At 42.0% G+C, this 12,632-nt stretch overlaps 1 protein-coding gene across 4 annotated transcripts in view; it reads right to left on the reverse strand.

Moving 5' to 3' along the window:
- UNC79 (unc-79 homolog, NALCN channel complex subunit) overlaps positions 1 to 12,632 on the reverse strand; it is a 246,226-nt gene that overhangs the window by 74,078 nt on the left and 159,516 nt on the right. For 3 of the 4 annotated variants that reach the window (XM_066276137.1, XM_066276136.1, XM_066276134.1), the window contains 4 exons: positions 12,495 to 12,560; positions 4,473 to 4,759; positions 1,560 to 1,742; positions 792 to 954 (listed from right to left, as the gene is read on the reverse strand). In XM_066276137.1, coding sequence (XP_066132234.1) covers positions 792 to 954; positions 1,560 to 1,742; positions 4,473 to 4,759; positions 12,495 to 12,560 — 699 coding nt within the window. The remainder of the gene's footprint in view (positions 1 to 791; positions 955 to 1,559; positions 1,743 to 4,472; positions 4,760 to 12,494; positions 12,561 to 12,632) is intronic. The other variant, XM_066276135.1, reaches the window with a different exon arrangement.

Below are 12,632 nucleotides of genomic sequence, written 5' to 3' on the forward strand. Positions count from 1 at the left end.
GCAGTCAACCAAATCAAACTATATTAACACCACTATGTAACCCTATATAACACCCCAAAGGGCCATGAGACACTTGGCTTTCTCCCAGGATCAGATTAGATGATGTCGCCTTTTACCAGTCTAGTCACCTTGCGACACGCGCTGAAGATACACACCTTAGTTCTTCAGCTCTCGCTTAAACACTTACAGGCTATAATTTTATTCGGAAGTCTTATTCTACTGCCTGCTGGTGGAAAAGCTACCAACATAAAAAATGTCAACATTGGAAATAATGTCAACCTACACAGCCAAGAAATTTCATTCCAGTTGCCTTAAATCGATTCTTATTGAATAAGGTGGCTAGGGAAAAAGCATTTCGGCAAATTTAGACTCCATTCAAATCTGTGAGCACAAAGTCCAGGAGCAAACGAGAGACTGAAGAGATGATATGGCTCCACTAAGTGCTGACCAAGATTTACCTCACAGCCCAAGCAAGGTGTGTCCATCACATAGGAAAAGGCTGACAAAGGTTCTTTAACCAAACAGCAGGCTTTTTTTTTTTTTTTAACTAAATACTATCTCTTATGAAATGGGCTTTAGAAGCGTATTAATTATTTCTCTTGAATGCTCACTTAAAAAACATTAAGGCAGTGACATTCCTGGGAAAGTTGGAAAATGAATGAAGCAGTAAGTGATTTTTTTCACTCTAGAACGCTACCTGCGGGCGCTCTTCTATCTCCTAAAGGCGACGCCGCCCAGAAATGCGTCAGAGTCGAGCTAGACTGAGGACAGCACCGAGATAGGGAAAGTACCTTTTTCCTTCTCGCTGTATCTGCTTATGTTACTGTTGTCACTGTACAAGGGTCCTGCGGTGGCATGGGGCTTGCAGCTATGATACTGAGCATTGAGTGTGTTGACGGTTATGTGAATCAGGTGAAGCAGGACCTTGCTGATGTCACAGTCTCGATACGGATACTGCGAATAAAATGGAGATAAACACCAATGGTTATTCTGAAGAGTAAGTAGTCCACTTGATCTTGCTAGGTATTTTTCTCAGTAGTTTGGGGCAATAAAAATAAAAAATAGAGAAAAGCAAAAAACATAGGTATATTCTTATTGCGACCTTATTCTGAAAAGGGACCATAGTCCTTGCTATGCTCTTGCTCCAAACCTTGGTCAGAGCGCATGTCAGTTTGTGGTTACAATTCCTTTCAAGAAAATTATCTTGGCGTGAACATTTGGTGTCTGAATGCAATTTTAAATCTTTTTCTTGCTTTCTAACATAAGAATTAATGTACGGATAAAATGGCAGATTCTGATCAGAAATAGAGGTTTTCTTTTATCAATGTTCTACAATTCAGCCATTTTTGTTTTAAGCGGTTTCAAGAGAATACGCCGGCAGGGGCTCCATTTCTATTCTCATTCCAGTAGCTCTTTGCTTCTGGGCGCTAACTGTGCATGACCATTCTTCTGCCAAAGGTCAAACGACTGTCCTACAAAATTCTCAACGTAGGTCTCTTAAGCGTTTTCCTCCTAAGAAAATCACTGCACCCAGAAAAGGAGTAACGACAGCCACTCACCTTGTAAAGGATGACCAGTAAGGCCTTCAACCACATCTGCCGGATGTGAGGTTTGAGGGACCAAAGGGAACAACGAGGTGGCTGTTGGAAATAATGTCGTAGTTGAGGACAAGAGCAGTATTTGAGCACCTGAACCACCAGGGGGAGAAGGTGTTTCCCCAAGTTAATGTTATAGTCCATGACCTGAAATAGAGAAGAAAGTCATGACTTAAGGAAAACTGTGAAGAACACTTACAAGCCAACAGGAAAAATCTGAACCATCAAAACACAGGCAAAATATTTAACAGGCTTCTCACAAAATATTAAGAGTAATAGCCAGTACACATAAAGGGTGGAAAGTCCAACCTCACAAATAATTTTTAAAAACTTTTATATTAAAACAGTTTTGATCAACTTAATTATCTAATTATCTATTTATTTTATTAAAAATAAAATTTCATCTATTAAAATATCCTGTTAAACTATGAACTAGAATAAAGATTATAATCAACCAAAACACCCAGTATTGGAAATCATGTGGAGAAATGGGCATTCTCAGACACCACTGGCAACAGTGTTACTCAGTACAATCTTTCAGGAGAGCAATTTAGCAATGTGCAGTCAGAAGTCAGAAAAAGTGCATAGTTTCTAATACATTAATTAAATATGTCCTAAGGAAATAATCGGACAACTGTTCCAGGATGTATGCATCAAGATATGCAACATTATTGCTGCCCCAAATTGAAAACAACCTACAAATCTAACAATATGGGACTAGTTAATAAAAGATTGTTTTTATGACAGCAAACTACTATGCAGCCATTAAATAGGATATAATGTGCAAACTTTCTTCCATTATATGAACTTTGTAATATATTTTCATTTATAAAGGTTACACATAGGTCTATCAGTATGTATAATATAATCCTATTATTAAAAATGTGCATGCAGGCCCTGGCCCATTGGCTCAGCGGTAGAGCGTCGGCCTGGTGTGCGGGGGACCCTGGTTCGATTCCCCACCAGGGCACATAGGAGAAGCGCCCATTTGCTTCTCCACCCCCCCCCCTCCTTCCTCTCTGTCTCTCTCTTCCCCTCCCGCAGCCGAGGCTCCATTGGAGCAAGGATGGCCCGGGCGCTGGGGATGGCTCCTTGGCCTCTGCCCCAGGCGCTAGAGTGGCTCTGGTCGCAGCAGAGCGACACCCCGGATGGGCAGAGCATCGCCCCCTGGTGGGCAGAGCATCGCCCCTGGTGGGCATGCCGGGTGGATCCCGGTCGGGCGCATGCGGGAGTCTGTCTGACTGTCTCTCCTCGTTTCTAGCTTCAGAAAAATCCAAAAAAAAAAAAATGTGCATGCATATACATACATATGTATACATAAACCTGTATGTATGTATGTATGCACGCATGATATATTTATGCATGTATGTGTGTATTTGGAGCCAGTGATACATAACAAAATGTAAATTATTTATCACAGGTTTTTTGGAGATTTGTATTATAACTTATTGATTCTATTTCTAAATGAATATGTATAACATAAATTTAGAAGGGGAGAAGTGAGGGAGGAAAGAAAGTAGGGAGGGAGGGCAGGAGGGAGGAAGGGAGAGAGAGCTTAGGGTCTGAAACGGTGTACTCTCTCTTCATCACAGACACTGAGTGTCAGAGGTGAGCCGTCTGATTACCGCAGCAGCAAGGGCTAACCACCTATGGATTGCTCCCACTTTGCCGACCTGTGTTCATCATTTTACAATCTATTTGAGCTCACCGATAACAGCTACCATCACTGAGTCCTGCCAGGAGACAGGCACTGAGCAAGGTGCTCTGCAGTACATTGTCTCTAATCTTTCCCACAAAAGTCCGTTACCCATTAGCAAAACAAGCAGAGGATGCCTAAGGCCATAACAGTTAGTAACTGTGGCGGAGCTGAAATTAATATCCATGTCTCTCAAGCCCCAAGCTCCACCCTTTGCAGACTGGTGCAGCCGTTCTAGAGAGTCAGGTTTGTAGCATGGGTCAAATTAGGCACACACTATACCCCACAATCCCTTAATCCTGCTCTTAGATCATATCCCAAGGAATTCCCACATTAGTGAATAAGGTGCACGTACAAGGTTGTCCATCGCTGAGTTGTTTGGAGCAGTGAGGAGTTGGGAAGCATCATGTGTGTTCACCGCTGGGAAAATGGACACTTAAAGCATGGCAGATAACACAGCAGCTCAAAGTAGCAGACAAACATGAAACAGCCAATAATCATAATGTGGCATAAAGTAAGTTGTATGATTAATTCAGTTTTCCACTTGAAGCCAAAAAGGAAAAGGATTTTTAGAAAGAAATGAATCGTGGTGACACCAGAGGGAAAGGGGGTGGGGAGGTCGAAGAGGTCAGAGGGGGTAGATGGTGATGGAAGGAGATGGCGTGGGGGGTGAACTCACAGTACATAGACAGATGATGTGTTAGAGCACTGTACACCTGAAACCTGTATAGTTTTATTAACCGTGTCACCTCCATAAATCCAATTAAAACTTGTTTTAAAATAAAAAAAACACCCACAAACAAAAACCCTACACTACCTTATTTTTCAATGGGTAGAGTTTCCATTTAGGATGATGAAAATGTTCTGGGCATGGATAGTGGTGATGGTTACAAAGCCATGCAAATGTATTTAATGCCACTGAACTGTACACTTACAAATGGTTAAAATGGTGAATTTATATATTATGTATATTTTAGCCCCCTCCAACATAATCCCAAACTCCCTCCAGGACATCAGGTCGCTGAGTCCCCCTCGCCTCTGCTGTCCCCTCCACATACCCTGACTAATAAAATAACTGGCACAAACCTTTACACTCAGCCACTGTTGGCAAATGGAATTTAATTACTTGCTTCTACTGAAAGTCTAACAGTATGATTTCTGAAAGCTATTATTACACTTACTTGGGCAATCCCTGCAATAAATGCATTGAAGCAAGTTGACAGGCGCATTTTTTGAGGTGCAATCATGAAGCAGCCTTCCTGTTGGTCATAGCCAAGTAAGACATACAGGTGCCGCTTGACCGTGTTGAAGGCCTTCGCGCTGCTGATGTCTGACTCGGCGCTGCTCTCGTCCTTGGCCATGAACTTCATGAGCACTGTAATCAGCTGGTGAACAGTCTGGTGGTCGATCCCAGCATCTTCTGGGAGCAGGTCCTTGATGGTGTTGTCATTCTCAGGGGATTGTTGTCCTGTCAGTATAAGAAAGGCCATCAGTAGGTGGCTCCTCCACACGTGTACGTTAAAACCTCACTTATTGACGAAGCACCACTCTTCTGCCACTAAATATTTAAAGGCTCTTTTCCAGAAATACTGAAAGGCACAATACGGCCTACTAAGCAAAGTATTAGTCCAAGGGTGGAAGTTATTGTGACCACCAACAACAAAGTAATTGGGCAATAATAAGGAAATAGAAATAAAAACCGGCCATTACAAAGCTTCAGACAGCAAGCCAAACACCTAAATAAACTTTGCATTTAGTAGGTTTTCAAATAACTTGGCAAAGTTTTCTCCTCAGTGATGAAAACAAGTTTTCCTTCCAGCTTTGTAAAATAAGCATGTAAGAAAGACCAAAAAAATAAGACCCTAAAATCCACTAAGCACAAGAACATCCACCGGGTTATTTCATTTAAATCATTATCTCAATTCAGTTGTTTGTAAATTAGCTGGTGAAAAAAAAAAAAAAACAACACGAAACTTCTTTTTCAATCATGAGATATTAGCGGTATGTCATCTTTGAATGATGTAGTTAAAATTAAAAATAGCAAATTATAAGCCCTGCTGAATGTAATGAGAAATATACAGGGAGTGAGGATACAGACAGAAAGAAAGAAGCATGATCTTTTACAAACAGAAGAAAAATAAAATGCCACATGACACTGAGCTGAAAGTTCACATGGAAAGAAAAAAATACCTCAGCCCTTGACTTATTCTGAACCTAACAACTAATGAGATCTGAGCTTTTCCAAGTCAGAAAATTATACCCCGTCTCCCTTGTTTTTCTACCTCTTCTGATCTGGTTTAGTTTAGGGCTTTGGAGGAAGACAGAGTGAGATCTGCTCTTCTATGTTTCTGTCTGGGGGCTGAGGCCTGTCCTGCCTTTGACAAGCGGCATCAGAATTTCTCAGTGGAAACCACTCCTTGCCTGGTGGGTCAGGTAAGCACACTAGCATGTTCACCTCTCACCCTGCAGGGGAAAAGTTCTGCTAGATGATGACAAGCTTTGCTTACAAACCATTATAAACCAAAGCTTGATCCCATTCATTTAATGATGGTGAAAAGGATGTAACAAAGAGCGAGGTAGTAATTTATATGCATTAACTTTGCAACCAATACGGCAAAAGTCTCCATCTTGCAGCACGCAGCAAAGAGACAAGAGAGGTGAACTATTTCTGGGGACTGTGGAAACCAGCTGCCTCAAGCCAAACGCTTTTCTCTTTCGCAGCCGCATGAAGGTATATCAGGTTCAGAATTGACCAGGTTAGAACTACACATAAGGTAACAAGCCAGGTTGTCTAGTTTCCCCCAGACGACCGGAAGAATGTTAGTCTGCTCAAAAGTGATACACGGAGAAGGGACAGTTTTCAATGTGTGAAGAGGCAGCAAAATCAAGTGAGTCAAAGGGTCTCTAACACAGCGGAAGGCATCTGACAAACTTGGACCTGGGCCTACGACATTATTAACATCCTCCATCTCACACAGTCTGCTCATGAAGGAAAAAATACGTGTCATGGACTTTAGAGGAGTTTTTACCAAAAATTAGGCAAATAAAATCTAAGAATTTATTTATGATGGTGTTTCATATTGAGAGCGATCAATAAATTATTATTATCATTATTTATGATCCATGTATCAGCCATCATAAAAAAAATCACCTTATTTCACCAAGAGCCCCAAAATGTGAAGCAATGCTATATATTATAATTATATTAAATATTTGAACCAAAAGCAATACCTATGTAAATCCTCATAAAACAAAATAAAGTTTAGAAATCTATCTTTTCAACATGGAAAAATATTTAATCTTGATTTTTTTTCTTCCTCCAGAGCATTCCTTTATAACTAGAAGAAGGTTATTGCTTCGGGCTAGCGTGGGCCAAGAATGTGACAAGTGTGAAAATCTAGGTTCCCTGCAGGATCCAATGTTATTGTAGCGGCAAGTGATGGCTGCCACAATATAGCTTCATGCTTCAATTCCTTTTAGCTCTGGGGGCCATGTTTCAGACAGTCCTGCTCAACCACGTCCAAGTCCAGACTGGCTTGACTCCAAAAAGTCTCAAAGTTAAAAGTGCAACCAAGGAAGGTGGGAGAAGGAGTTGCACCTTTGCTTTATAGCCCTGAGAATCTAGGAACTGCAATACAGAAGAAAGGGAACTCCAGACCAGGCCTCAGCAGGACATCAGGTCCCCATCTCAATCTATCCTAGTTTAGGTCTAGAAAATAAGCCATCAGACTTCACCTTTAAATATGTCAAAGTTCTTCTTCTCCTTACAGGAAGACATCCATTTTAAAAGTATGCAACCTTAGCTTTTCCCATCAACTCACATTTTCCTAACGGCTAAGTATCATTTCACAAATGCCCCACTCTCATATTAGATTCATCTTCATTGATCTTCAGTGCTTTAGCTTTAAGGTTGCTGCTCTCACTTTGATTTCTCCAAATAGCCAAGAATGAATGCTCTTTAACAAACCATTAAATTAACTAAAAAAGGACAGTTAGTGGGACCTATGGCACTAAGTAGGGGGGGATCTCTTTTCATTCCAATAATTACTCCTCTAGTTGTGGGCTTTGCAAGTGTGCTTTATATGTCTTTCTTTACAATACGGTAGGCTTGTGACTGGTATACTCTTTATTAAGAAAAGTTACCTTAATCAAATCCATAAGAAAAATGAGCTTAGGAAAGCTGAAATTTTCTTTACTGATAAAGACAATAGTTAGTTATCTACAAAAGGTACAAAATTTCCATTTTAAAACTGAGTGCCTGCCTACAATATTTTCTCTAAGGTGTGACAGCTAAAATCCTTCTGAATTCCAGTCTATGAAATTCCTGTATCTGCTGTAATCAAAGCGAGTTAATGTGTTCAGAGACTCGATTTTCATCACTGCTGTAAAGAAAAAGGTGAGCATCTTTCTAACCCTGAGGCAGAGAGAGAGAGCTATCCCTACCATAACCTTAACACGGACTGGGCCCATCGCAATCTGTCCACAGATCGGCACGACCGAGCCAAACTCCGAAGTGCGATCCAACTGTATTTATTCAGACAATGTGAAACCAGGCAGGGTCGAGATCTGCCTCTCCAGACCTATGTCCCATCACTCCACCCCAAATGCTCAACAGCCTCACAAGCCGGGCTACTCACAGACCTCAGAATGTCACCAACTTTTTCCCACCGCATGGTGCTCTCCTCATCTTGTAAAGTGGACCCCCCCCATCCCCTATTTAACTCTACGGATCTGGCCCCCAGAAGCCATTCTTATGACATGTGCCCACCCTCCTCTCAGCAACTGGATGTGATCCAAAATAAAAGAGGGGAAATGGGGGGGGAAGGGAAGAATGAAGGGGAGTTTCCTTCAGCACTTCCTAACTCCCCTGTGACAAATAACTGTTATGCGAGGCAGAACCTTGGCTGCTGTTGCCTCCAGCTCTCCTCCCGTGCATTTGACTTGACCCATGTCAATCAACTTTGTATTCATTCACTTGCCTTGTTTCCCCTATAAGAACAAAGGCTCCTTGAAGGCCAGTGCTATGTTTTATCCATTTGTATATCCTTCACAGAATACGGGGCAGGGTCTGACACATAGTACGTGCTATTACTCATAAATGTTTAAGTATACTGAATTCAAATAAATATTTCAGATCTTGTCTTCTCCATAGGAGAAAAACTGATAAAGTCTCCAAACAGCAAGGAAGTGGCTGGGGACATAGGTAACATTCCTCTGTACAAGTCAACTCACTGACCCCACTGTCAAACCAACAAGTGACAATTAGGTGGAGGAAGGAAGGAGCCCTTCCAGGGCTTACTCTGCATCTGGCTGGAGAAGCTAGCAACCAAGCACTACCCATGCAGGTGCATTACCTCGGTAGTCTAGCTACACTGCCTCTCTGGTCCCCGGAGCTCACTGACTCAGCTTAGCAGGGGTAGTCAACCTTTTTATACCTACCGCCCACTTTTGTATCTCTGTTAATAGTAAAATTTTCCAACCGCCCACCGGTTCCACAGTAATGCTGATTTATAAAGTAGGGAATTAACTTTACTTTATAAAATTTATAAAGCAGAGTTACAGCAAGTTAAAGCTTATAATAATAATTACTTACCAAGTACTTTATGTTGGCTTTTTGCTAAGTTTGGCAGAATAAATCTTTATAAAACAACTTACTATAGTTAAATCTATCTTTTTATTTATACCTTGGTTGCTCTGCTACCGCCCACCATGAAAGCTGGAACGCCCACTAGTGGGCGGTAGGGACCAGGTTGACTATCGCTGGCTTCAAGCTTGGTTCACCGCAGTTCTGTTGCGGTGTGCACACTGCCACAGAGGGCTGTCAAGCCGGTGCCAGAGACTGACTCCACATCCTCACACGCTCCCCATTCCTGCCTTTGCCGCCTCCTACCCCACGTCCTATCACCGCGCCTTTACATCTGGCCACCAGTCACGCCGGGGCTCCTCAGACCTCCTCTTCGCCTCCAGCTCCCCTCCTGCTGTGTTTGACTTGAACCGTTCTCCCTGGATGAGTTACTTATGTTCATACTTTGTCTCTCTTATGTGACTATCAGCAAGTGGAAAGTATAAAAATTTCTAATGAACCCTTGCTTTCTTCATATTTGCTAGCACAGCAGGTGCCCAATAAATGTTTGTTCACTAGAAACTGTCATTTCCCAAAGCCATCATTTCAAACAAGGGCATTCGTTCCTACAGAAAACAACTGCACTCATAATGATCAATGGGTATTCTGAAGTTAGTGAAGAAAATGTATTGTAAACCATCTTTCTGGAAAGAGAGAACCCAAAGAGAAGCAATTTGGAAGTCTAGGCTGGGACACCAAGAGGGAGGTGGGAAGGTCAACACAGACTCCACCAGAGCTGCCTGGCATTGGGCACCTGGCTTAGGGCACCTTCTCTTATATATGCAAATTCAGACCAAGAGATCGCAAGATTTCTCTGTGGGCTGGAGTAGAGCCCCCATGTCCCTTCAGGGGTTAGGGTAGCCCCAGACCAGTCTGAGGGTTCTATCGGAAAAGCTCACGAGCCGACTGGGTGCTCGCTGCAGCAGCCCCGAATGCCCAGGTCAGCTCCATCACTAACTACACCGGTGCGCTCATGTCCCACAGAGGAGGAATCTCCTGGAACCAATCCGTCAAGACGTGGCTCGGTGGAAGGGAAGCTAAGCAAGTCTCCTGGACCCAAGTACTAGTTTTATCCCTAACTAGTTAGTTACGGGTGATCTTCAGCAAATCATCTAAGCAGAATTTCTTATACCCTCAGGACCTCGGTGTTCCTCTCTGTATGTAAAGTGAAAAAAAATAATACTTTATATACATCTCTAGTTGTAAAATTGAAGTCAGTTGGTTTGCAGAAGAACACTCTTTATGGATAGAAGTAGTATACATATAGGAAGTATATTATTATTTACCTACCACTGTTTAATTATTTATTCCAGGAGATGAAGAACAAGGTATAATTAAGCTCCCTGCGGTCACCTAGTGTGGGTATTGTTTGTTCAGTATTATGCTGTTGTGAAATACCATAACTGCTGCATTATATTCAATACTCAAGAGATGTTCTGAATTACCAAAGACAAAGAATTCCTGGTCATCACTGCATTGTTGAAAATAGGCTTTATAGCTAATTATCATTATACCAGTTTCAGATTAGCAGGTGAAAGTGCACATTTCATCAGCTGGGATTAAATAAAGGTGTGGGGCTCCTACTGGCATTTACCACACACGCCTCGCAAGACATCTGTTTGTCACCAACAAACATGGGGGACTTGCTCCTTTCTGAGAACCTGTTTCCTCTTCTGTAAAATGAGAACATTAACCTATTCCTAATGTTTCAGCTCCAGCGTCCTATAAATTCTATACAGATCTACAGGGGCTTTGATTTGACTCAGAAATGTCCAGAGGAATGCGGCTCCAGAGTACACCGTCTGTACAAGCATATCTCCATTTCAAAACCTGCTGTGTGCACTAAGATCAGAGAGCCAAAAATTATAAGTCCGGTGCCAAAAAGTTCAGCCTTAAACAACAATTAAACTTAAATCTGGCGGCATAATTAAAAGGCATCTGCTTCACTTGCAGCCTTGCCCAGAGGAGCTTATTGCCCGCACCGGACACAGATCGACTCAAGTAACAGGTTCTTCAGTTTCCATTTAAACCATCCTGTAGTCTTCTCATCATCCTGGATGTCTTTGCTTCTAAGTTAAAACATCCAATGTCCAGTAAATAATAATACAGAAATGAAAAACTAGTTTGAATTTGTCTTATAAGCCATTCATACGTTTCCAAATCTAAGCAAGTTTTGCTTATGGGTGGTGTCATGTATATTATCTTTATATTTAATATGTACAATGCTGTTCTTTTCCATCTGGTCACTTGTGATGGGATAATTAGGTGCCTGAAGGCTTTTGTTAATGTCAAGAAACACATATACACACTTTCCCAGGAAGATGTGAGAGGCTGGACTGTTATGACAGGTGATAATAATTAGAGTAGCTTTCAACTAAGCCTTAAGACAAATAGAAAAGATGGGGTCAAATAGTTTGTGAAGCTGCTTCAGACCAATCTCAGAAAGACCTCACTGAAGGGGAACTGGGTGGATTTCACATTTGCCATGAGCTCAGGACCAGCAGTTCTTATTTTTATTCTTTCTTTCATCTCAGCACAGTTGAGGCACAGGGGATGTGCAAAATAAGGTAGAGAGACTCTGACAAGTGCGTGCTAGCCCCCTTTTTCTCATCAACTTTAAAAGAGAGAATACACTCTGGCCAACATCTGCCGTCCGCAGTCATAATCTGGGGGCTCTCACTCTCTCCCCCTGTGCTGCCCCTAACTGCTTCATTTCCTAGTGTCATCTGACATTAGACACATGACACACAGTCTTCAAAGTCTCCTTACTTAAAATTTTTCTCCAAGCCCATTCTAAAATGTTTATCTTAAAACTGTTCTTAGAAAATAATAATAGGAAAACCAAATGTTCCCTAGCACAGCACACAGGTGGCAGTTACCAAGTTTATTTCTGACACATCAGCAGGTATTTGGGACCTTCATAGTTCCCAGCGAGTCATGGCATCCTTTGTGTGAACAACATTCAGTCTGCAAGAGTCTTACTGGTGTCCCTTCAACCTTGGAATACTTCATGATAAACTGTAACCTGTCACCATGGAACATCACATGGCAGTAACACTGTACCAAGCTGAATATGACCCCACGGTCCTCCAAACAACTAGAAATTCTTTTCCTGAGAGACAGAAATGCAGGCAGAGTTGCAAAGAATCAGGAATGGCTAAGGGGATGAGTGAATGAGGGTGGTTCAAATGTATCACCTTTTAAAATGCAAATGAAATGTATGTTTTTCCGATAGCAGATAGATAGATATGAACATCATATTTCTATGTGTAAAGGACACATACAAATATACAACTAGGTAGAGTTCTAGTCATGTTGGCTCTCTGGGAAAAGTGCACACTCGGATCACATGATGCTTCTCACTGGACCAAAAGTAAACAGGATCAAAAGTCATCTGCCAATACTAAAATAAAAAGAATCTCTGGGTCAGGGGCTCAAATGCTTGAGCATCTGTGGTAAGACTCTCTGAGCCTGCAAATCCTAAATAGGCCACTTGGGTCCAGTTAGAAACACTGCAATCTTGACCTTGTCCACCTGTGATAGACAGTTGCACACAGCCCCTCACGTCAGAAGTACCCACCTGGCGTCTGTTCAGGCGTCCCACCGAGAGCTGGAGCAGACTGCTCTTGCCTGGTCAACCTCACAGCTTAAAAATCAACAACAACTCTATTTAAATAAGCATTAAAAAAACAACTGGCGCCTAGAAAAGATACTCAGT

Source organism: Saccopteryx bilineata, chromosome 4 (genome assembly GCF_036850765.1).
Source record: "Saccopteryx bilineata isolate mSacBil1 chromosome 4, mSacBil1_pri_phased_curated, whole genome shotgun sequence".
NCBI classification, from domain to species: Eukaryota; Metazoa; Chordata; class Mammalia; order Chiroptera; family Emballonuridae; genus Saccopteryx; species Saccopteryx bilineata.